The 25,692-nt window shown below is 40.7% G+C and overlaps 1 protein-coding gene across 7 annotated transcripts in view; it reads left to right on the top strand.

Annotated features, from left to right (window-relative positions):
- The window catches only part of LOC149313245 (catenin alpha-2), a 609,699-nt gene that overhangs the window by 545,829 nt on the left and 38,178 nt on the right, over positions 1–25,692 (top strand). For all 7 annotated transcript variants that reach the window (XM_089526338.1, XM_089526340.1, XM_089526339.1 and 4 more), the window contains 3 exons: positions 4,912–5,063; positions 13,341–13,454; positions 24,002–24,183. In XM_089526338.1, the coding sequence (XP_089382464.1) occupies positions 4,912–5,063; positions 13,341–13,454; positions 24,002–24,183 (448 nt within the window). The remainder of the gene's footprint in view (positions 1–4,911; positions 5,064–13,340; positions 13,455–24,001; positions 24,184–25,692) is intronic.

Below are 25,692 nucleotides of genomic sequence, written 5' to 3'. Positions count from 1 at the left end.
TCCTTCTTAAAGATGCAAGAGTATGCAGGTAATGGGGAAAACTGATGAAGAACTGAATGTATTTAGGTCTCCAGCATAAGTGGCTCGCATGGCTATGGTAGGTGAAACAAGCCATATATGTGGGCAAGAGTTATTTATTTTATTTTATTTTATTTAAGATATTTCTATATAACCTCTTAGCCTATAACAATTCCCAAGGGGGTGAACAAATAAAAGCAATTAAAACAGTACAAAGATAAAACTTTTTTAAACACATTAAATCATTTTAGAAGCAATTTAGAGCCAATGTCAAGTCGAATCTAAAAATAGTTAAAGGCTATGTAGATTAGCACTGTTTTGGCTGCCCACCTGAAACTCAAAAGAGTTAGAGCCAGTCTAATTTCCTTGGGTAGGGAGTTCCACAGTCAGGGTGTTCCTATGGAAAGAGCCCTGTTATGTGTTCATAACCTCCTAACTTCATGAGATGTTGGGACACATCTCCTAAGGAGCTCAAATTTTGGATAGGGCCATATGAGAGGGGGGCAGTCTTTCAGACATCCTGGCCCCAAGCTGTCTAGGGCTTTGTAGGTCAAAACTATTTGAATTGAGTTCAGAAGCAAATTTAAAGTCTCTACTAAGTGATGTGGACATGCAGGCATTTGGGAGTGTTTTTTTGCCCTTTTCCAAAGTGTCAGGTGTTGACATGCTGTGCACACTGAATAGGAAGTCACCACTTTGAAGCATGCACCCACGGAGGCATTATTAAGGATGTCAGTACAAAAAAGTCTGGCAGAATAATTTTATTTTGGATAGATTAATTCCTGTAACAGGCTTCACTCCAGTGAGTCATGTGCAAAGTGTACCACTTAGGCGGAGAGTTCCTTCTGCCAAGCTTTGAGAAAATGGAGGTTCTCAAATGGTGCACAGAGTTCAGCAATATGAAAGGAGGGAGGTGAACTTTGTTCTTCCAAACACAAAAGAAGCACTTTTTGCTCTTTGGAATTTTTTTTAAATCTAAGGGATTTGTTTGTCATCATCCCCCAACAGAGATTATGCATCATCAGCTCTAACTGTGTTAACACAATAACCAGATCGCATTAAGATAATGTGTCTTTTGAAAAACATTCATTAAAGGGCAGAGAAGAGGGCTGGAAAAGGTTAAGTACATAGGTTGCTCCTGCCAACTTGGACTAAGTCTTTCTGCCAGCGTAATTCTCACTGCTGTTGGGGATTTTAATCCTGCTTCCTTAGCATCCTGCGTGACTTAAGTTTCTGGAGGCGGAGGAAGACACACAGGGGAAGATGAGACAGCAGAAGGATGTTTCTGGTGCCAGATCCCTTTCCAAAAGATCTACCATGAATTGTCACACGCAGCTCTTCCACACTGCAGAAATAAAGCTGTTTGACACTACAGTCGCCCCTCCTAATGTGTGGATCTGGGATCTGCAACCTTGAATATTCATGCCAGGGCGACCTTCTTTGTTTCCAATGGGGCGCGCCCCGTGGCACATGCCCTGCACACACTCACAGGCACATGCTCCATTCAAGCCTATGGGGCTTGGATATGCGTGAGCCTCCATTTTGTGGGGGTGGGGTGGGGTGGGTGGGTTCTGGAATAGATCCCCCATGAAAATGGAGGGGCAACAGTACTTTAACTGTCACAGTTCCATCCTGTGGAATACTGGTCTGTTAGAGAGGTTTGGTGCCTCACCCAATTACAGATCTCGGGGTTCTGTAGGATAGAGTCATGGCAATTAAAGTGGTGTCAACCCACTTTGTTTCTGCAGTGTGGATACACCCAAATAAGATTTGGCTCAGTTTAGGATTCCTTTCCCACCTCTTTAACTGGTATATGTTATGTTAGACCCTTTCCCCTAGCACTCCTTTAAAAAAAATGATGAAAATATGACCCATCACCAAAGCTCAAGGGAAGGGGCCATTTGAAGTAAATGTTTATGTTAAAGAAGTTCAGGTTTCTTGGAGAAAGGGTGGGTGGCACATTAAATTTGAAAACAGCTGCAAACAGGATTAATTGGTGTTCATTTGTGATTCTTTATATCCCTCAAAAATACCTGATTTGGTGTAGGTATTAAAGACAGTAACCTCATGACAGGACCTATAGGTCATTCTAAGGAGAAACCTCAGTGTCTTGCTGTTAACATGCCAGCAAGTAGCATCTCACTTATAGCAACCAAGTCTAGATTTTCATGACAAGCTTTATTCAGAGGGGGATTGTTATTGCCTTCCTCTAAGGCTGAGAGAGTGTGACTTGTCCAAGTTCACTCACTCAATAGGTCTCCTGGTATTCTAGTCCAGTACTCAGACACTAAACCATACTGGCTTTTTTTTAAACCCTGGTGCTACATGGAGTAAATACTTGATCCTCCATGCCCTTGTCGGAGCAATTTACAAACCATTATGATAGCAGACATATGCATGCTCATGGCTTCCATGTCCATTGGGGTGGTGAATCCAATTTGGATGGTAGTTCAAATGTTGAAAGATTTTTTCTGAGGTGCCAAGATTACAAGAGTCATCCAGGTAGTTGGGACTGGCAGTATATTTTGGCCATTATGACCCGAAGTTTCACAATGATCTCATACGGCAGATCAGTGTTGGCATCTCCATATTGCTGATCTGAATGACAAGCAAGGCTTGCCTAAGGATACCTAGGGAGTTCATGGCATAGCAGCTACATCTTGGTTTGAAATTTCAATAGGAATGTGAGGAGAAAATCTCACTCCTGCAGAGGTTATTTGTAAATCTGGTCATCTCAAGATCACAAGGCTGCACTGTAAGCCTTTGACAGCTCCCTCCAGACATCACCTTTCTGGTGCAATCATAATTTTCAAAATTTGTTCCAAGTATAATTAGCATAAAACCCTTGTTCCTGTGCAAAACTAATTTCTTTTTCCCTTTGTGAAGATAAGCACACACACACACACACACACACACACACCACAGGATGGGATGTTTCATCACAGATATAAAAAGAAGAAGAAGCAGTCACCCATTGCTACTCCTTTTGCAGTATTGATGCACACAAGAAGGCAACAGTTGCATTTTCTAATTCTGCAGACATTGCAATATGTGCACCATATACAAATGTGTGAATATTCTCTTCAACAAACAAACAAAATGTCCACAGTATTGCAGTGACTTCTGGCAAGGAGAAAGAAAAAGCCCCCCCCCCCCGAAATTTCCCGTTTGCCACATAAATACAGAGCAAATCAGGGTTTGCATCTTTTAAGTTCAACTCCTTAGCCTCAGTGCTAACAACTTGGCCAATAACAGAACTGATGGTTGGGCCCTTCCTTGGCTTCTTGTCTATACCATGCAAATGCTGAGCATTAGCCCAGCATAGTTCCATTTCAAATGAGTTCCATTCCAAAAGATCATTCAGTGTGATTATCACTTCTGTGCAACTCTGCAAAGTAGTCTTCTAAGATTTTTCTCCCTTTGCCAGCTATCAAAGCCAAAGCGAGGCCTCTATACTGCAGAAATAAAAACGGAATGTGCCCATTATGCATATATTCATAAAGTATGCATGTATGCCCCAACCATTCATACTGGGAATTGCTCGCATATGGCCATTAGCATCTTTCATGTTCTACACACTGCTAGAATTTAGAAACAGGTTGCTTTCATATGTACTTTAAGGAACCTCGTGTGTGTTAGATTTTAGCACTGTGAGCAAGAACCAGCTTACTTGTTCATGACCAGCTATATTAGAGTTTGTGAGCTAAAATAGCAGAGTGAGTAAAAGATTATGTGGGACATTTTGTTCAATTTTAAGGCTACTGCACTCTATGAATTCAAAGTCATCTACCAGGCATGCTGTAGAGTAGTCAAGACAACCCACATCTGAATTCCAAAACAAACCAGAGCTGTAGCCAAGGAGACATGATTTGACCAGATAGTGTTCAGTGACTGATTTACAAAATTAGACTTTCAGATATGGGCACCTACAAGCTTTTACCTGGAATTCCTCACCCTTGAAAAATGATGGACGAACAAGTCAGTTTTGTTTTCTCCCAAATCGGAGGTTTTTGATCTAATTGCTCTGCATCTGTTAAAGATGGCTATGAAGAAATTAAAAGTTGTCCTATTGGTTAACACTTTCAAGAGGTGAAGGCCTCCGATCATTTGTTGGTCCCAAGTAGAGCAGTCCCAGTGAGTCAATGGCAACTTATTCAATTAATTTATGACACTTCCATTGAATCAGTAGTTTACTCTAGCTGAGATTAACAATTAGATTTGGGCAAAAATATATACCTCTCGGGTAAATAACCTGTTTAGAGCTGCAAATGTAATGGGCAGGGGGGAGATAGGAAAACCCCTAACCCCATCAGTATTTAATTCTAAGTGAATAGTATTGTTAATATGTGGTTCACCTAAACAGTGCAAACTATTTTACAACTACTGACAAATTTGCCTGCCCTTTTTCTTGGAATGCCAACAGTGTCCTAAATGCTCAAGTGAAGTTTTTAAGTTACTGCAGTGCTAGCAATGTGGGGATGGAGAGAATGTTTCATTCTCATTTGGGGAAGCCAAGCTCTCAAATAACCTCCTGGGGTTCTGAGGAACGATCATGTTTTGCCAGATTCTCTAATTCCAGGTAATGAACATCATAGAGAGGAGTTTGGAGCCAATAATTTTCTGAACTCAAAGCACATGCATTTACCAATTGCTACACTGTATGTAACATTAACTGTTAAATTCTTCATCATGGACTCTTGGAGGTGATAGATAAGGAAGGCTTTCCTCCCTTCAGAGTTTCCCACATTTACCCTGTTGGCTTAAAGCTATTTTCCTGTCCTGATGGTATGACAAACAACATGCGTTCCAGGCCTGCTAGAAAGTACTAATGCCCAAGGACAAGGCAAGAAAGGAGGCCTACATTCTCATTGCCTTTCATTTGGTTTAATCTAGTTATGCCACGTTTTGCTGAACAAGTCGAAGTCGCCATTGAAGCATTGAGTGCAAACGTCCCGCAGCCGTTTGAAGAGAACGAGTTCATAGATGCCTCCCGCTTGGTTTATGATGGAGTTCGTGACATCAGGAAAGCTGTTCTGATGATAAGGGTAAGTTAAGTCGCCCAGGGAAATGAAGAAGTTTGGGCCTAGAAGGGAAGTATCATGGAAGGCAAAAAGGGACCCGAATGCTATTTGATATTTGCATTGTTTTGTCATCTGCAAGATTTCATTGACATCAAAAGAAATCTGGAACAAATCCAGCAAGGGCAGATAACACTTGTGAGTAAGGTCTTATTTTTTAATAGGTTTGCATCTTTCCCTCATGGCACTATTTTGTCTCAGAGCAACCCTGTGAGGTGGATTAAAATGAAGTGGGGAAAACAGGCATGAGATGAATACACTTATTTCAAAATGTGAATGTCTGCAATGCACATAATTGAACAAAGTGGGCAGAAACACACTCTGGTCAATAGGGATGGTTGCTCAAATTAAGTAAATGGCACTAATAAATTCACAAATTAGGGAAATGCATAAAAAGTGTTTGTGTGAATTTCAATGAGAAAAGAAAATTCATAATCTCCAGTAGGAAACAAAGGCAAAAAGAAAATGAAATGAAATGAAATGGAGGTTCAAAGAAACACAATGAAGTCAAGACAGGCATTTTTACATCCCTATAAGTGACAGAGCCAGCATGGTCTGGAAGAGCCTCTTATCTGTCTTAGGTGGCCATGGCTTCCTTGATCGAGTCTATTTACCTGTAATACTCTTCCTCTTTTCCTACTGCCTTCCACTTTACCAACCAAGCAATATTGTCTTTTCTAATGAGATATGTCTTCTCATGACTTCAGCCCAGTTCTTAATTTTAGTTGTAGGGTGATATTTCCCCTGATACATAATGACAACAGCAAAATAGATAAACATATTTGCTCTTTTTTTCCACAGAAAGGCAAGGAGGACAAGGTTGGAAGGGGCGTCTGGAAATTGTAGACCAGCCATTTATTGCCAGTCAGCAGTTTAATGCCAAACCACTTCGAAAGTAATATGCATGCAGCTCCTTCCCTTTACATGCTCCCCTCTTTTACATAGAAATTAAACCTTCCCCAGGGTATCTAGATACCTGCCTTTACCATAGCTGAATTGTGTAATGAAGATTGGAACCATTTGTGCCTATTTAATGTACATATGGAGCTCAGGGTACGAGATAGGTATTCGTAATATCTAAATGAATAAATAAATTAACTTGCTGCTTCACTGCATCTCCAAAGGGGTCGTTTTCAATGTTTATTCAGTTAGGGAAACTGTCATTTCAGCGTTGAGTAACCAGTTGATTTGATTTTATCAGGCATGCTTTTCTCCCCTTCCTCCTGCAGTTAATAAACTACAGCACCTAATAATTGGAAGGAATAGGTTTGAAGGTGGCTTTTCAACATTGCCACCCACTGCTTGTTTAAGGTCCCAAACATGTGTGACACTTGAATTCAAAGGAGTTGTGTCATCTTCTGGGTGGCATGATTGAGTGGCCTTTTATGCAATGCCACCATCAGAGAAAATGGAGTGCATGAGCTTGGCATGTACTAGATCTTCTAAATGAGAACTCCCAATCTCTTTTCTAAAACATAATATAAGACTCACGTTTTGCTCTTTAAACCCTTTTCTGAAAACTTGAACATTCAAAATGACTTGTAATCACATCAGGCTGTCTGTCAGAGGTATTCATCACCCTCCAATAATTGTTCAGGGTACACACTGTGGAACAATGAAATCATCGGAGATGTTTGTCTTAATGGCATGTAGGAAATAAACCCTATTTTCTTTTCCCAGCTGCACGAAGGGTTTTCCACCACCCACACCACCCTGCTTTTAATTTTTACAAAAGAGGCAAATCCTCATCTCGGTTTTGGGATATTTTATTGGCCGTAGGGAAGGGAAACAGAAGTGTAAGAAAATATATATGATGTCTATACTGAGATGGTGCTTCTAGGGAAATTAATTCTCCTCCCTAACATGTTTGGGAGTCCAAGGCAAGGAGCGAGAAATATGCCCAATGTAATATATTTAGCCACTTAATCTCAGCAGCTGAAATTGAACGTAATTGACAACACTGCCTCATTCTTCCATCACTTTAGATGCCCCCTGCTACATATTGTTTTGTCACAATTACTTATGGACAAGTTCTTAGAATGAAACGCAACTCAAAAAGCCCAAGATGACAGAGAATGTGTGTCTTTTTCTCTCCTTTGCTTTGGTTTTCTATCCTCCTCCTTCAAAAGGCAAGCCACTGTGGGATGTCTCTCCTGCTGCTGTCATCATTGCTTTTCTACCTGATCGTTTCAGCTCAGGGAGTATAGTCTATTTAAATGGTGACATGGAATCAGAATTTCATTATATTGCTTAAGCATTTTTTTAAAGGAATACTGTGTCATACTCCTCTTCATGAACAGATTCCAGTCCAGCATTTGTAAAGTTGAAGGCTTTCATGGCCGGCATCCATAGTTTTTTGTGGGTTTTTCAGGCTATGTGGCCATGTTCTAGCAGAGTTTCTTTCTGACGTTTCGCCAGCATCTGTGGCTGTCATCTTCTCTGAAGGAGGTGGATCTCCATGGCTGAACAGGGATTTGAACCCTGGGGTTCCTGGAGTCCTAAGCTGCATCTGCACTGCAGAAATAATCCAGTTTGACACTGCTTTAACTGCCATGGCTCAATACTATGGAATTCTAGGGTTAGTAGTTTTTTAAGCTATTTAGCCTTCTCTACCAGAGAGCTTCCAACTTACAGTTACCCTAAGGCAAACCTATCATGGGGTTTTCTGGACATGATTTGTTCAGAGGAGGTGTGACTTTCCATAGCTGATCTGGGAATTGAACCCTAGTCTCCAGAGTCGTAGTCCAATACACAAACCAGTATGCCATGATGTCTAGTGCCCCACCAAAATACAAATTCCAGGGTTCCATAGCATTGAGCCATTATGTTTGTTCTTATTTTATTCTGGTTCTTTGATTGTAATTTTTTAATTGGGTTGGGGTGTTTGGGGGGGGGGGGAATTTGTTTTAATGGTAACTGATATTTTACTCCATTGTATATTATGGTTTTCAAGGTGTTGTAACCCGCCTTGATTCCTTGAGAAAAGACAGGCTATAAATAAATCTTATTATTATTATTATTATTATTATTATTATTAGGGCAGTTAAAGCAGCGTCAGGTTGCATTATTTCTGCAGTGCAGATGCAACCCTAGTCCAACACTCAAACCGCACTGGTGCTAGTCCAGCTTTTATATAATAATAATAATAATAATAATAATAATAATAATTTTTATTTATATGTCCTGCTTCTTCCAAGGATCGAAGCGGGATTACATCATTAAAATAATACAATGCAATTGAACAGTCAATAAAATACTAATACTGAATTATACATCTCTATTAGTTCCTTAAAATCTCCAAACATCAATTCATATATTTGTTCTTATTTACTCTAGTTCCTTGATTGTAATTTTACTCTACTTCCTTGATTGTAATATTATGATCAAAAATAGACCACTGGATGCTTACCATGCTTTAGGGTCAGTCAGCCTGTTTCCAGGAGCTTTGTATAGTTACCAGTAATACAGGGCAAACTGTGCTGGGGGAGATGGGGTCTGGTGAAACAAACCATTCTAGCCTCAACCTCTGAGGTAGTGTGTGATGCTATCATGGATCAGCTCATGCGGTTCTGCCTCTGCTGCATATTTTCTTCATTCCTAAGCAACGAGATTGCTGTTTCGAAACATCCCTGGATGAGTGGCTTACACAATGCCTCTTGGCTCTCGAGAGCTGTGGAGATGGTATGGAAAAAACACTGGCAATGGCAGCCTTGAATCAAAGCAGTAGCATCCAATTATTCCCCAAATCTAAGTAGGTCTAAAACCAAGCAACACAAAGTATTAGTATAAGCAATTCTTAGCAACTTAGATCAAGCAAAGTTTACTTTTCTCACATACTCTCCAGATGTTGGCCCACATCTTGAATCTAGGGCCTTGGTAATGACAGGAAAGGAACTTCAGAGAGAAGGAGAGACGCCAGGTATCCAAGAAAATGAATAGCTATCAGCCCACAACAGTTTGGTAACTTCCAGATCAGAATTTTGCTCTTTGTGTGATTATCTTTGTTGATAGCCAAAAATTCAGTTGGTGGTTAGTATTCCTGCACTGTCCTTTGTAAACTTTTATTCTGTGTCTGCATGTTAGAAATTTGTGATATGTTTAAAAATGGACAAGGCGAGACAGGATCCAAAGTTTAGTGTTTACACCCATAAAGGAATCCCCTGAATGCTAAAAAGAAGATGCCATCAGTAGATCATAGGGTGCTATACAGTCTGTAAAGGGTGACTGGAGGATAGATTGTTTCAGGTTATTGAAGGAAATGAGCCGTGCCAAATGCTATGATAGTGGTCATCCAGGGTCACTTACTAGTCATCCAGAGAAAATTCTGTTGAAGCTTATAGTAAATGAAATAGCATGAAACTGAGTTTTCATGAGCAGCAACCCTTGAGTTTTAAAAAGTGAGGAAGAAAGAAAAAGGACCACCCTTTCCTGCAGTAGCTGCAGGATGCCACAGACTTAGGCTGCTACCAGACTGCAGAATTAATCCAGTTTGACACCACTTTAACTGTCATGGCTCCAACCAATGGAATCCTGGGATTTATAGTTTGTTGTGACAACAGAGCTCTCTGACAGAGAAGGCTGAATATATCACAAAGCTACAAATCTCAGAATTCCGTAGCCTTGAGCCACAGCAGTTAAACCAGTGTCAAACTCCATTAATTCTATAGTATAGATGAAGCCTTACTAAGCTACAAGGCAATACAGGTTTAGTCTCCCTTATCAAAAATGCTCTGGACCAGAAGCGTTTTGGATTTCTGAGTTTTTCAAATTTTAGAATATTTGCATATACATAATGAGATATGCTGGAAATGTGACCCAAACCTAAACATGAGATTCATTTAAGTTTCATATACACTTTATACCCGTAGCCTGAAGGTAATTTTATACACAATATTTGTAATACGTTTGTGCATGAAACAAAGTTTGTATACACTGAACTGTCAGAAAGCAAAAGTGTCACTATCTCAGCCACACATGTGAACAGTTTTGGATTTTGGAATTTTGGATAAGGGAAACTCAGCCTGTATAACAAAAGCCTCATAAGAGTGAGGGTAAAGCTTCCTGCCCTCACTCTGAACGGGAAACTCCTTTACCTTGATTTACATGACCCCAAATCGCTGCTTAGACAAAGTGCTTATATTTCAGAAAGCCTGGGGATTATTAGCCAAAACATTACCCTTTCTGCAGCTGAGGGGCTGTGTAGACAGTGCCTAAGGAGTGGTGGGACACCACCCCTTTCCTAGCTGGATCAGGACCGTGACCCCAATCTGGCCTTTCTGCATCACAGAAAGGGCATCATAGCTGCTGGCGCCACAGCTTTTCACCTCTCCTTTGGCGCCTGCTACTGAAGACCTCCCATACAATCCTTCCCGCACACTCCGATCCTCCAGGAAATCTTACAATCTAGAAAGACCAGACTGGCGGTGACCTCCCAGAGGTCCTTTTCTGTCACTGCTCCAAAAACTTGGAATAACCTGCTGGAAGAGATTCGCCAATTATCCTCACTCAAGGCTTTTTAAAAAGGTGACAAAAACTTTTCTCTTCTTGTAGGGCTTCCCCGATTGATAATGTCCAGAACCCCCTTTTATTATTTTTCTTATTTCTGGTTTGTTTTTTAATTTTGATGTATTGTTATGTACTTTTTAACCATTTTTTACTGTTTGATTTTATAGTGGGGAGGGGGGGTTGGGTCAGGGTCTTGTGGGGCTTGTTGTTTTTATTGTTGTATATTGTATTAACTTTGCTGTTACCCACCTCGATCCTCAAAGCAGAAGAGGCGGGATATAAATAAATTATTATTATTATTATTATTATTATTATTATTATTATTATTATTACACGTTGTGCCAAGGGAGTGCCATGATGCCTCCTACTGTGCAGTGGGGCATGCAGCGTCATGCTGGCATGGGGGCTGAGTCAAGGCACATGGCGTGTGATCACCACACCCCCACTGCACCCTGATGCTGGCGTTTATCGCCAGTCTGTACAGCCTCTGAGTTCTCAAAATGAGATTCCATACAACATTAATACTAAAGTGGTGCAAGATGTTGTGAATAACCATTGGCATTTATAAAGAGCATTCAGAGTGGTCCATATGCATTTTCTACTACAGCTACCCTAGAAGGCAAGACGTTCTTATTAACTCTTTACTAGAGGTTGAGACTGTGACTTGCCTTAAGCCTAATGGGTTCAAAACAAAAGCAAAACAGATCTCAGGGCTTCCTGATTATGTGCTCAGTCATTTAGCCACTACATAGAGAGAACCTTAACCTTCAAGATTGTCCTTTCATCTCCACTAATTCATAGAATCATAGAGTTGGAAGAAACAACAAGGGCCATCCAGTCCAACCCCCTGCCATGCAGGAAATCTCAATCAAAGCATCCCCGACAGATGGTTATCCAGCCTCTGCTTGAAGCCCTCCAAGGAGGGAGACTCCACCACTCTCTGAGGGAGTTTTTTTCCACTGTCAAACAACCCTTACTTTAAGGAGGTTCCTCCTAATGTTGAGGTGGAATCTCTTTTCCTGTAGCTTGCATCCATTGTTCCACATTCTTGTCTCTGGAACAGCAGAAAACAAGCTTGCTCCCTCCTCAATATGGCATCCCTTTAAGTATTTAAACAGGGCTATCATAATACCTCTTATCCTTCTCTTCTCCAGACTAAACATCCCCAGCTCCCTAAGTCATTCCTCATAGGGCATGGCAATCAATTTCCTTTTGATTGGCCAGCTTGGACAAGGCTGATAGGAACTGATGTCCAAATCATCTGGAACAGAGCTGATGGGAACTTTTGTCCAAAATACCTGGGGGGGGTTGGCTAAAGGTTTCCCATCTCTATGTACATGTTCTAATAAATAAGGTGATTTTATGAATATTTAGATAACCCATAGTCTGATAGAGACTCTATTAGTCTTTTTCCTGGCTGCTGTTAATTTTCATTGTTGGTTGCAGCAGGAATATCAAATGGAGGACTACACTCTCTTTGTAGCTAACAGTTGATGTTCCTTGTGCATGCAGAAGATCGAGGAGAAGATAGGAAAACATTGCACAGTGTCAGAGACCCAGTGCTCCTTTGAATCTTGCAATCCTTTGGTCTTCAGTAGCCACTTGATGGGCCCTCAAGGCACATAGCACAGCTTGCCTCTGTAGAGGGAGGTGAACAATGAGTGTGCTTCAGATAAGAGAGCTAAGCTTCTCTCCCCCATTCCCTTGTTAGAATAAGGTTACCTTGACTGTTTTCTTCTAATGTGTGCAACAGAACTCCTGCTGATTTCACGTGAGAGTTAAAGGCAGAACAGCAAAAATAGCAAAGCAAAGACTTGCATTGGGGGTAAGGGATATTTGTCCTCCAATGGACTGTGAAAACAACACAAAGCTATCTCACTAATCAAATCTCTCATTCCCTTGGAAGAGGGATTTCGTGGTTCTATTTTTGCCCCTAGTATCCCGTGGCTGTACGTCGTTTGACACAGGTGAAAACACACACAAAAAGAGACATCACTAACAAATACCTTTGCCACATTCTTTCTGCTATGATGCATCTCTCCCTTTGAGATAGAGGTCATCTCCACCTCTGGGACCCAGAAAACATCTTGGGGAATGCAGGGAAGGGGGACTATGACAGGCACACAAGCAGAGATCTGTGATATTGCAATCTTGTTTGCAACCTCACAATGAAGGGTTCATTCTATCACCAAATGCTTTTGACCTGCTTAGTAATAAATAAATAAGTTACACATCAGAATGTGTCCAATTTAAATTTCAGTTGAAGGAGTGGGTGCTTTTTTGGCTCCCAGCTGAAGGTGCCTTTTCTGCAGATACTTCCTTAATCTCTTGAAAGATTTTGCAATCAGTTTGGCACCATAATATTATTGGTCTTCCTTTTTCCAGGGACCAAATACAATTATTTTGAAATATAACATTCCAGAGGGGAAGAACACGTCCTATGGGTGTTAGTTTGCAAAATGTACGCTCACCCAGTTAACAGAGTTAAGAGAAATCACAGCAAGGAGATGATGAATGCCAGTTGTAAAAGAGCCGGGTTGGTACACCTTCATTTTTTTCCCCTGGACAATTCAATTTGGGATCCTGCCTGCCTTTGCAGGCAAGTTAATTTAAAATGAAGATGAAACTGAGTTCTCTAGGCAGGTAGCTGATGAAACAGGAACTTAGTTATTGGTGGGGTTTGTCTGCTCCTTTTCTAAGTCTGCCTCCTTTTCTTTCCTTTCTCTTTTTAAAACCCAGACTCCCGAAGAGCTAGAAGATGATTCTGACTTTGAGCAAGAAGATTATGATGTTCGCAGCCGGACGAGTGTTCAGACTGAAGATGATCAGCTTATTGCTGGCCAGAGTGCAAGGGTGAGTTTAAAAACCATGCAAGGTAGTTAACATGACTTCAAACTCTGTAATAGAAGGTGTGCTTTACCAAGATGATCTGGTGCATCAAGCTCATCAGATGATAGCCGATAGGAGAGTTTACGCTTTGTTGTTGTTAACTGCCATTGAATCAACTTCAGCTTGCAGTGAATCTATGAATGAAATGCACCCAAGTCACCCTAGCATCATTTGCCTTGCTCAGGTCTTGAGAACTCAGAGCCATGGCTTCCTTGATTCAGTCTATCTACCTATAATGAGATTTTCCTATTTTCCTATGGCCTTCTACTTTCCCAAGCATTATTGTCTTTTCTATTGAGTTATGTCTTCTCATTATATGCCCAGTATTCCCATGTAGGTTGCTTCATATTGGTTATTATTTGCAACATCCACATTTGCTTGGGTTGGGAAGTTAATTTTAAAGAGAACTGTTGCCTTGAGTTTATGTGATTTTTTTTGTCCCCATGACCCAAATTTATCATCAGAAAGGCAAGAAGCTGACTTCCAACAACTAATCTGTGGAAAGCCCCATTAAAAAAGAAGAGCATGTTTCTTGGTCTCATGACTATGGAAGAAAACACTTAAGACGTTCAAATCACCATTAATATTTAGCATCCTCAAGAAGGTCATTAATATCTGGGTTGTACCCCAAAGTGGGTTAAGCCGAGATCTCCACTCAAAGTGGAATTACATATGCTGAACGTTTCCCAAAACTTAAGGATTGAAACACTCTGCCTGCATACAGCTACACATGTATATGAAAGCCCATGACTTGGGAGGTTTTGTGTGCTAATATCTTTGGGGGTTTTTAATGCCTGAGTGTAACTTTCAGTGACCAGAGTCTTCCCACTGACAGAGATCTCTGCACTGCCTTGTGAATCATACTTTTTTTCCCAGTAACCCGTATAACCATTTATCATTACTCAACAAACGTTATTCTTCCTCTCCTTCCGTTTTATCAAGCTGGCCTTTTTGCTATTAGGAAAGTACAGTGGGCTGTTGATATCGGCTGGTGTTTGGTTCCTGGATCTCCATGGACAGCAAAATCCATGATTGCTCAAGTCTCATTGAATACAATAGCAAAATCAAGGTTGTCTTTTTGGAATTTATTTTTTTTTAATATTTTCAGTATGGATGCTTGAATCTGTGGATAAAGAATCCATAGATATGGAGGGCTGACTATATTGATTTAAAAAAAAAGGTTTGCTGCAATAATCTGACATCTTGAGTTTCCAGTATTGTAGTGTTGGCACAACAGAAAATTATCTTGAAATATTTGCCTGAGAGTGCATCTCCATGGTAGAAATAATGCAGTTTGATACCACTTTAGTTATCATGGTTCCATCCTACAGAATCCTGGGATTTGTAGTTTTGTGAGGCACCAGCACACTAGCATAAAATGCTAAAGACCATGTAAAACTACAAATCCCAGGATTCTATAGTGTGGTGATGCAGCACTTGAAGTGGTTTCAAACTACATTGTTTCCCCCCTTATCTCATTGACTTTCCATCCAGAATAAATATTCCCAGTAGTTGCAGGTGAGATTTTTTTTTCCCTGGGATGGGGGAGTGTGGTATGCTACACAGAGTGATACACAAGATAGCTATAGTATGATTGAAGTCGAGTAATCAAAGCAGCATTTTAAATTCCTTCCCAGTGCAACAGTTTTGCTCTTGCATTGTGAGAAAGAGCTCCTATTTGAACTCCATCTTAGCCACCCCTGCTTTGTGTTTCTTGGGATGTTCTTGTTACAGTCAAGTCAGAGATGGGGACCCAAGTCCTACTTTTCCAACCGTAAATCTTTCTGCCAGTGCCTCCAACCCTCTTTTTAAAAAAACTGATATGGAAGAGATAAATTTTGCCTGAAAACTCCACCAAAAGACCCCAAAATGCACAAAAACACTCCCAGAACCTGCAGCCTCCTCAAATGTCATTATATTCAACATTTTGTACTGGGTGCAGCAAAAAAAAATAATCAAGGTATTTTGAAAAGTCATGTGGATAAAGCCTAGGAGAGGAATTGGGCAGAAATTGGCCCCTGGCCATAGCTGCCCACCCTGACTGAGGTGTATTTGTTGTTTTGTAGGAAAAGAGGAGCTACAAAAGCTTTATATAGATGATGTGCCACCATCCTACACTAGTTCCTGTTGTTGGAAAGCTCCATGTGCCCCAAGCAGTTTAGTAGAATTTTTAAGACTACTGATTTATATTTTAGCATGCGTTGATCTAAGCCCACTTTTTCAGATACAGTACTCGGTAGCATTAGACCTGAGGCCTTAATGCAATTCGGTACTGCATCTGAAGAACTGGGTTGATATCCATAAAAGGTCATGCTGAAATGAAAACCAGTTAGTCTTAAAGGTGCTGCCACAATTCTGTTTTTCTCTCTCCTTCCCTTCCTCTGGGATTCAGAGGTTTTCCTATCTAGAGTGATGTCTCCATAAGAAAAGATTAACAACTGAAATTTCCCAGTTTCTATTGTTCTTTGCATCAGGGTTCCACAAAAGGAGCTTGTAAAAGAAATGTTGTGTTTGTTTCCAGTGTAATGCATTGAACATAATGCACCCACCTTGAAGAAACAGTTTTTAACAAAATAAAATGGAAAAACCCGCAGTGAAGGTGCATGTGTCTGCTGTACTGCATGAAGTTGTCCATTAGTCATGGTTTCCAGAGTGCTCATTTGTCTTGGTGAATGGTTTTCAAGTTCTTTGTGTAGTCTCTGCAAACCTAATTGCAGCTGAAAGCACTTGTTACTGAATCAGGGCAATTCTAGTGGGATAATTGTTTCATGATAAACTGAAGATGCTGCGACCGGCGACCTTAACTTATGCAAGGAGACTGCCGATTAGGTTGACAAGTGACCCGGGCAGTCAGAAAATGCTTAAAGAGGGAAGCTTGTTGAACCCTGAGGGTGTTTCCAGTCTTGGATTAATGGTTTACCTTCTGCTAAGTAGTCTGCCACTGCTGAGATAAGAAAGCAAGGGAATCCAAGGCCAAGATCTTGAGGATGTGGGGGATACACCATTTAAAAGCAAGGTTATAACTTTTGTTTTACATGATGAGTCACACTTCTTATTTTCAGAGGAGAAAATAAAAAGTGAATATACTTTCTACTTACATACCTGATCAGATTCTGACTTTGAAGTGCCGCTATCAAGTGAGGTATTTTGTTGTTTCTCTGATGCTTCCAGTGTGGGGTGGTATTGAGGGGCAACCCTCAGCATTCTCACTTGGTTTCACAGAGCTGTGTGTTGCCTTAAAAAAAAAAGACATTTGTAACATTGCCTTTTAAAGAAAGAATCTCCTGCCACCACTCAACTCTGACTTTTGACAACTACTTCTCTTCTTCCAGTGGAGGTTACTTCCAAGGCGAGAACTGTGAAGCAGGTTTTTTGGGAGGTGCACCCTTCTGTATACTTAGAGGTGCCTTTTCTTTTCTTTTCTTTTCTTTTAAAGGGAAGTCCACGTCACTTCCATTTGCTATTCTGTTGCCAATTTCTGACTTTCAGTGGTGGGTTCTCATTTCAGTTGTTTGGGAGAACACTTTCAAAAAAGGATTGGTGCTGGGAAAGAGTATAGCCAAGTGTTTGTCCCACTAAAATTGAACATTTTTATTGCTCTTCAGAGGTCTTGGGGAGACTTGCTGGGCTTGGTGAACCCTAGAAAAGGTGGGGTCGCATTGTCCAATGACCAAACTTTCTCTGTCCTTGCTGTAGATGCTCCTTTGCGTTTTGCACTCGTGCAGCATCTAACAACTGCAAACACCTGTGTACCTAGGAAGGCCAGAATTGTCAACAGCAAGTACAAACATAAAGGTTGAAGCATCTCTTCTGTATGCCTTCTCCTTGCATACCAGTGCTAGAAATCAAAATTCTTGGAAAGTAATCCTAACTTACCAGAAAATATAACTTATTTTTATCACTCTCTTGCCCCGGCCCAAAATCTCTGGTGAATAGCAAGAGAGTTAATCTCAGGAATCCTCATCATTTGACCTATAAGGTCACCATTAGTTCCATTTCACAGATGAGGGACTAAATTTGGAAGCAATGACTTGCCTGTGGCTACATGGTAATACTGTGTTTGACCTGGGGCTTGAATGCCAAATCCAATATATCTTACTGGCTCTCATAATATTCAACATGCTATTATAAAGTTTCCATTACGTAAACTTCCTTCTTAAGAAATTTGGTAGAAGTGTTAGCTGGTGCACAGTGCAGATGCTGAATAGGCCCAAAGTTTGTTTTTAAAATGTAATTATGCATTGCTGTAGGGAGAGGCAGGGTGTTATGAAGGCCTCCTTTGCAAGCTGGCTCCTAAATCCCCCTGCCATCTAAACGTACAGAAATATACGTACTGATATATAGTTGTAGGTTTCCTGTTGCATCGCCATGGCTATCGTGCTCTTTCTAGACTAGAACACAGAACAAAGGATTCAAGCTACAGGAAAAGAGATTCTACCTTAACATTAGGAGGAACTTCTTGACAGTAAGAGCCGTTCGACAGTGGAATGCGCTCCCTCAGAGAATAGTGGAGTCTCCTTCTCTGGAGGTCTTTAAGCAGAGGCTGGATGCTTTGACTGGGAATTTCTGCATGGCAGGGGCATTGGACTGGATGGCCCTTGAGGTCACTTCCAGTTCTATGATTCTACACATAAGGGACAATCCTTACCCATTCAGAGTCTCCAGATAGAATGGTTCTAGACCTGATTCATGATCTAGGTACTGATACATGCACAGAACTATTTCCAACATATTCTACATGTATGGATGGCATAGTGGGGAAGACTAAACTATGACCTCTCACACATATTCTTCCACATGTTATGAAGGCCACAGTCAAAGTTCAGTTTTGGAGATCATGGTAGGCCATCAGGAGTAGCTTACATTTGATGTGCCCCATTTAAACTTAAGGGAAATAGGATAAACATTATTTCAGTCTTACTCCTATCTGCATAGCTTCCTCTTTCTAAGGTTGAAATGGTTGTTATTTGTAGGCATGAGAGCATTAATTTGTAGATCTTTAGCAGCATCCACATTTTTGAGTTGGTTCAAAAGACTGTTCCAGTAGGTTATTAGCAAAATGACTACAGAGTCATTCCTGAAATAGTGTATCTCCTGTTGACAGGATGAAGGCTGTTCCTAGTAGCCCACCATGACATCCAAAGATCAACTAAGAGTGTAATCTTCAAAATCCGATCTGGATTCTACAGTCCAAATAGTCTCAAATTATGTGTCAAGAAAAGCTAGAGTTTGAGGCATTTAGACATGAAGACAATTTGCATATATTCCTACTCTTTACCATAATTAATTTTACTTTTGCTAGTCAACCAGAAAGGAGAAAAATATTTAAGGCTCTGTCTGTCAAGCTTGTCTTCCTTCCCTTAAGCGTTTGAGACTGGCTTGGTTAGTGCCCCCTTTATGAAAAATGAGACTCCCAAGATGGTAGATTCTTCACCCAAAATTAATATCTGCATTTTTGCTCAGTGCTGTTATGGAATACATATGAGCCTTGGTTTAATCTGGCCACAAAATATTCTCATGCTGGAGGGTATAAGCAGCTGTAACACCACTCTATAAGAGCTGTTATTATTTTAATGGCTCAGGGTTTATCCTTTACTGGAAATAAATAAAGCGATAATATGAATGCTGTGTCTCTCACAGAGATAGAGGATTTTTAAAAAGAATACATCTGCTATTAAAAGAGGTACAATAGTCAAGGTTAGGACATTAACTGAGGTATGAATATCACTATATATCGGTGATTAAAACATGGTTCTATGTGAGTGTATGTGTATGTGTAAGAATATGTGGATATATGCAGACACACAAACATGAATACACCTTGAAAATATGGGGAAGTATTGTATCCATAAAACAGGTGGAACCTATTTGTTAAACAGAGGGCTCATTTTCTTTGCCATCTTTCTTTCTTTCTTTCTTTCTTTCTTTCTTTCTTTCTTTCTTTCTTTCTTATTCTATGCTCTTTTTTTGCACATTAACATTTTAGACTGCTGAGTTACATTGATACGGCCTAATTAAAACACAGGCATTGAATTCTAATTTGATTAACTTTCACATTTTCACTATTTTTTTCTGATCTCCTGTTTCTAGATAACCTTTTTTAATTCTGGTTTCAGAAAAGGTCAATTATGAATTTTGTAAAAGCCAAGAGCATTTTAAGGATATGTAGAGGGAGGCTACAGCTGATTGAAAGTGACACAAACAAGAAAAAAAATGTAATGACACTTAAGTATATGTCGCACCCCATTAAATGTGTCATGCAGCTCGGTAGAACCCTGGAGCCAAACAGTATAGCAGCCTGGAAATCATGGCTGAAAGTACCCATTTGATCTTCAAAAGTAATTACTATAATTTTGCTGTTCCATGTTGCTACTTTGTTTCTGGGTTCTTGAAAAGGTTGGGGGTAAACTAGAAACAGCAAGGTTCAGATGGGTGTCGTCTCAGAGACAATGAAAACCAAAAGTTCATCATTTTATTTTCTATGGGAAAATGTCCCCCCTTTATACTTATTTTAAATTCTGTAAATTGTACAGTTGCAGAGGTTCACCAAGGTCCTATGAGAAGTAGAGCAAAGGAAGCTCCTAGCACAGTGCTCCCCAAACGTTGGGCCTCCAGATGTTTTGGACTTCAGCTCCCAGGATTCCTGGCTATTGGTCATGACGGTTGACATTTCTGGGAGCTGAAGTCCAAAACATCTGGAGGAGCAAAGTTTGGGGACCATTGTGACCTAAGACTTGTCTACATTAGCCCTATACCTTCAATTCCTTTTGGTCTGGCCACATGATCTCTACACCACACAGCCCCCAAGCCCCAAATCAACTCTGGGCTGTTGACATGGTGCCTTGATCCAATTCAGGGTTTCCACCATCTAACCCTTCATTTATTTAATTCATTTTTTGCTGTGGATTTTCTGGTCTCTTCATGGTGACAATGGTAGCTATCTTCACTTGTGCTATCACAGTGGACACACATCTCTGAGGTTAGAAGGAATCAACCAAAATTCTTGGCATGGCTAGGTCTTCCTTCTGGCCTCAAAATGATGTACCTGCAGCGGCAAGGGTGAGAGGCAGCTTGGGACCATGTGAGAGTAGACCACAAAGCAGGCAAGGGGTGAATTCATGGCCAGAATTTTCTTGGGACACCCTGAAAGTGTAGATGGGTACCTAGCTTATCAGCAGCATTTTGTCATTTTGTCATCCTGCATAGCAGAACTAGGCCTGTTTGGTTTGGATGGTCAATAAGCACTCCTAAGAAGTAGCCACCATTGCCAGAAATTCCTTTGTTCTACTTGGCTCTTGTAATCAATAGTAAATAGCCTATGCAGTTCGGAAATTCTTGAGTTATACTAGTCTCTTTTGCCACTTAGAAGAGGCCTCTTCTGATGTAGAAGGTGAAGAAGAGGGCCCAGATAACAGGCTCCATTTAGGACCACAGGTTATTGGCAGCCCTGCTGTGACCCTGATCTGGCCTTTCCAGGGCATAAAAAGGAGCCTTTTTTGCACCCTAGAAAGGACACCATAGCTGTGTTACCACGGCTTGGTGGCACTCCTTTGGAACTGCATCATATGTATGTAGCACCAGAGGAGTGCCAGGATGCCGTGCACCACATGTAATGACACCCGGTGTCATGGCACCCTGGGAGTGGAGTTGGGGCATGCGTCATGTAGACACGATGCCTCAACTCCACCCCCAGGCCAGCCTTAATGTCTGGTCTGAACAGGGCCTCTGTTTCTTGTTCTCTTGAACCACAAGTGCACCCTCCTGAACATTCACCTCCCAGAAACAGGCATAGTTCCATCAGGTATAGGTTTCAGTGATTCTTGTTCTTTATGAATTTGAAAACCTATTATCGTCATCATTATTTATCATCAAGATTATTTATAGTACTATTAAAACCCTCAATTCTTTTAACCTGACTGAAGTAGTTTCTGCTCACTCTTTCCATAAAGTGCTGCATCAGACATATGGAAACTTTAAATGTGAGAACATGTTTAATAAAGGCTTAAAGAATTATTCTCGCACTACAGGAATAAATTGGGTATAATCTGTGAACTGCTAACTGGTGAAATCAGAGTGTAGGCTGAAGCTGTCCGTTCCAAAGTGATGAAATCACAGTGAAGAACTCTGAAAACTGTTCTTGTATGATAGACAGCATGATGTTTATGATAATGGCTTGTTTGAAACATTGGTCCCCATAGCAATATACTTCACTGGGTGGTAACTAAGAGAGAACTTCAGGAACAAATTCGCCAAGTCTGTGTAGGTGTGTGTAAGCACATATATATCTGTAACTGAATGGACATGCAATTGGGTTCAGTTTTATTAGACAGTCACGCACAGAAAAGACAAGAAGATCATCCAGAAAATGCATTTGCAGACATAAAATTGGGTTAAACTATAAAATGGACAGGTAAAATGAGAAAGGTAGTAGATATACTAATCTACATGCATGATTCCTGGAAGACCATTGTTGTGACTGATGAGACACCAAAGTGAGGTAGGTGATAACATATAGGAAGGGAGGCCTGAAAGAGCCACCTAGCAGTAGCAGTGGGGAAAGATAGGAGCAAAAATGAGAAGGAACACAAGGTCTATTGAAGGCAGTGGTGTCATTCGAGGGGTGCGGGATGTGTGGACCACACCACCAGGTGACACCCTGGGGGGGTGACACCACTGCTCCTCAAACATCTTTATTTTGGCAGAAGCAGGCTGTGGCATTTGCCTGTATCTCTTTAAAATGCTGAAGAGATGGTGTGAGTGGGGTAAGGGTCAGTGGGAGGAGATAAGAGAGGCCCCAGTATTTTTTTAAAAAAATTCAAAATTATTTTTAATTTTTTTAAAAAAATATATATTTTTAATTTTTTTTAAATCACATTTTACTAAATTTTCACTTTAATCACATGAAGCTATGTATATGTAAACACATGTATTCTGTGCCGATGATAATATAATTTAAAGATCATTTTAATTTTGCCTGTTGTCTATGTCGCAACTATTATCCACCCCGCACTCTTAGAACATCAGGTAAGAACCAAATGGAGATAGCAACCTCTAAGTATGTTGCTACTTCACAAAGAGCATTTTCAACAACGGCTCCGAGACTCTGGAACAGTCTTCCTGAGGAGATCTGCTCGGCGACCTCGCTAGAGACATTTAGAAAAGCGGTTAAAACCGAGCTTTTTAGCCGAGCATACCCCACCTGATATGAATACCGCCCCCCCCCCCCCCCCGGATATGAATGACATGCCCTGTCTGTGTATGATCCCTGCCTGCTTGTTGATGCTATTGTTATTGTCTGATGTTGGATTTTTTATTGTTTTTAGCTGCTTTTAATTGAATTTTATGTAAACACTTGTGCTTTTATTAGTCTGTAACCCCACTTCGATCCACCGGGAGAGGCGGGGAAACATAATAATAATAATAATAATAATAATAATAATAATAATAATAGTTGTTGTTGTTGTTGTTGTTGTTATTACCATTAGATTTCAGTGATATGTGGGAATTACGATTTATTTATGTGGAAATTAGTACAAAAAACATTACTAAGGATTCTGTATGGGTGTAGTATGGGAGGAGGTCAATGAGGGGGGTGACACCATGAATTACTGCACCGGGTGACACCAACCCAAGTGCGGAAACAGCATTGATAATAAGCCGTGATTTACATGGCTTCTGGCTCTATGGGGAGGACAAGTTGCCTGTGAAACCAGCATCCACAATGGGCCGATACGAGCAGCACTGTCCGCACACTCCCCTGGGTTAGCGGCTCACTCAGCCTAGGGCACTTTTTACTGATCTGTTCCATCCATCAGCTGATGATCCTCCTCCCATCCCTGCACAGTATGCAGTCCACATGCCCAAGGGATTCTCTGGAATTTCTGCCCTGATTCATGGCAAATGGAGAATCCTTTTATTACAGAGAATCACCCTGGAGTGAGGATTGGTCTATATTTCACTTCTTTTGGTTTCATGCAGCATTTAAACGGGTCAGGGCAGGAACAGGGCAGGAAAAATTATTTTGTTCTATGCAGGCATGGCCCATTTTTCCATTGGTTGCCATGGAAGCTGCTGGACCTTGCTGAAAAGTTGAAGCAGAATCAAATGTGTTTTTGTGCATGTGCATGCCACCAGCGCAGACCTAACTGATTTCATTTCCCACAAAATGAAATTATATAGCTGGAAATGGGCAGGGGGGCGGGATTTGCTGTGCTGAAGATTCCTCAGCAGTGTTTTCAGAAATCCTGAAAATGAAATACACAACTTTGATCCAAAAGGTGAAATCCAGAAGCTATGGGGTGTCAGCAACCATTGATTTATCCTGGGAATAATGTAAATTGCAGAAACAAACTGTTCCATCCAGTCCTCTGCAGATAACAAGATTAATCTCTCTTGAACTGGTGTCTCCAGTTACGCAGAATTTGTGAGGAGGTAGTTTTACTGCCTTTGTTCTTATGAAGAATTTATTTAAATGAAAAATAAAATGGTGAATGTGTTTGTTTTGAGTGCAGGCTATCATGGCTCAGCTTCCCCAGGAGGAGAAAGCTAAGATTGCAGAGCAAGTAGAGATATTCCACCAAGAAAAGAGCAAACTGGATGCTGAAGTAGCCAAGTGGGATGACAGTGGCAATGACATTATCGTACTGGCCAAGCAGATGTGCATGATCATGATGGAAATGACAGACTTCACGAGGTACGTGTTCTCATCCTCATCTTAATCATGAAGCTTGTTGAGAAGGAACCAACTCAAATGAAACTGTCCTCATGGGCTAGAAGGATTCAGCCCAGATTTTCTTTTCTCTTCCTCTCTCTCAAGTCTGTTTTGCCATTTCAAAAGGATGTCCAGCAGGAAGAGCAGTAGGTTGCTATAAAATAGCTTGAAAATGCCCAGTTCTGCCATGTCCTGTCCTAGATTTTCCTAGATACTCCTCCTCGATTTTCTATTGCTAATTTCCCCCTTATCATGAAATATTTAGGAAGGACTTACTGTTGGAAAGCCTGTTCCTATTTGCCATGATATTCACCTCCTAATACCTTGTTTGTCATTATGACAATGCTCTCTCGAGTTAAACATTCCCAGCAAACCAGCAAATTTAGGTACCAAAGAGATCCAAGAACCTAAAATATGACCACAGCTGTATGCCACTGAATTCACAGACAGGACACCCAGAGGTGCATGGTCATTGAGCATGACACCACAAAACTTAGTCTCACATTATTTCTTCTATTTTTCTTTATCCTGACCAGGTGAATTGTTCCTCTGCTAAGTTCATATCCATCTCTGTTTCCCACTGTGATAAGAGAATAGTCATTTGGTTTTGATTTCCAGGAACTCTAAAGTGCCTCCTAGGTTGTTGAGTGTGTGCGACAATGACTTTCTCCTCTTTGGAAAATAAATGCCACTTTACCAATGGCCCTACAGTGCAGCCATTTATAATGAATGATAAATCTAGTCCTGTACTGATTTATAGCATCACATCACTGTAAGACCTCATTCTTTTAGAGGTGGTCAACGTGTGCAACCTGTCACCGAATTAATATTTCATAGGATTTTCTTAGGCAAGGAATCCTCACATGTGGTTTTTCCAGTTTCTTCCTCAGAAATATAAACTACAGCACTTGGTATTTGTTGGTAGTCTCCCATACAAATGCTAACCAGGGCTGACCTTGCCTAGCTTCCAAGATCAGACAGGATCTGGTGCTCCTATAATCCACCAGCTAGCTGGTTTTCTGCAAAATCGAAACAAAAGAACCCCCTCCCCACAAATAATCTCTCTGCAAGGAAGACATGTTCTCAAGGAAGATGTGTTCTGTAGCATAGCTTTCTTCTGGAAAATACTTTTTTTCTTTCCACTGTTCGGGGAATTATCATTTCCCCCCCATATGGAGTAGCATTTATTCATTTGAGCCCCAAGCTATGGTCTGAAGTGAGGAAGACACAGGATTCTCGTCTAGCAGATAACTAGATTTGCAACAAGACAGACACAGGATTCCCATCTCAGAGATAACAAGATTACTAAGGCATTTGTGTTACAAATGAAAGAACTAAACTTTAAATTATATTTAGCGGTGTATATGGTGGGGTAGATGGGTGACACCCTTTGTCCTTTTCTTTCCAGCTGTGTGTTTCCTCAAAAACAAAGATTATTGTTGGCCCACTGAGGAGTGCCATAGTATTTTTCACATATACACATGGGCATGA

The sequence above is a fragment of the Sceloporus occidentalis genome, unplaced genomic scaffold, assembly GCF_023333645.1.
Source record: "Sceloporus occidentalis isolate IW3139 unplaced genomic scaffold, rSceOcc1.0.p SCAF_5, whole genome shotgun sequence".
Taxonomy (NCBI): domain Eukaryota; kingdom Metazoa; phylum Chordata; class Lepidosauria; order Squamata; family Phrynosomatidae; genus Sceloporus; species Sceloporus occidentalis.
This window is presented reverse-complemented; position numbering and strand designations above follow the sequence as displayed.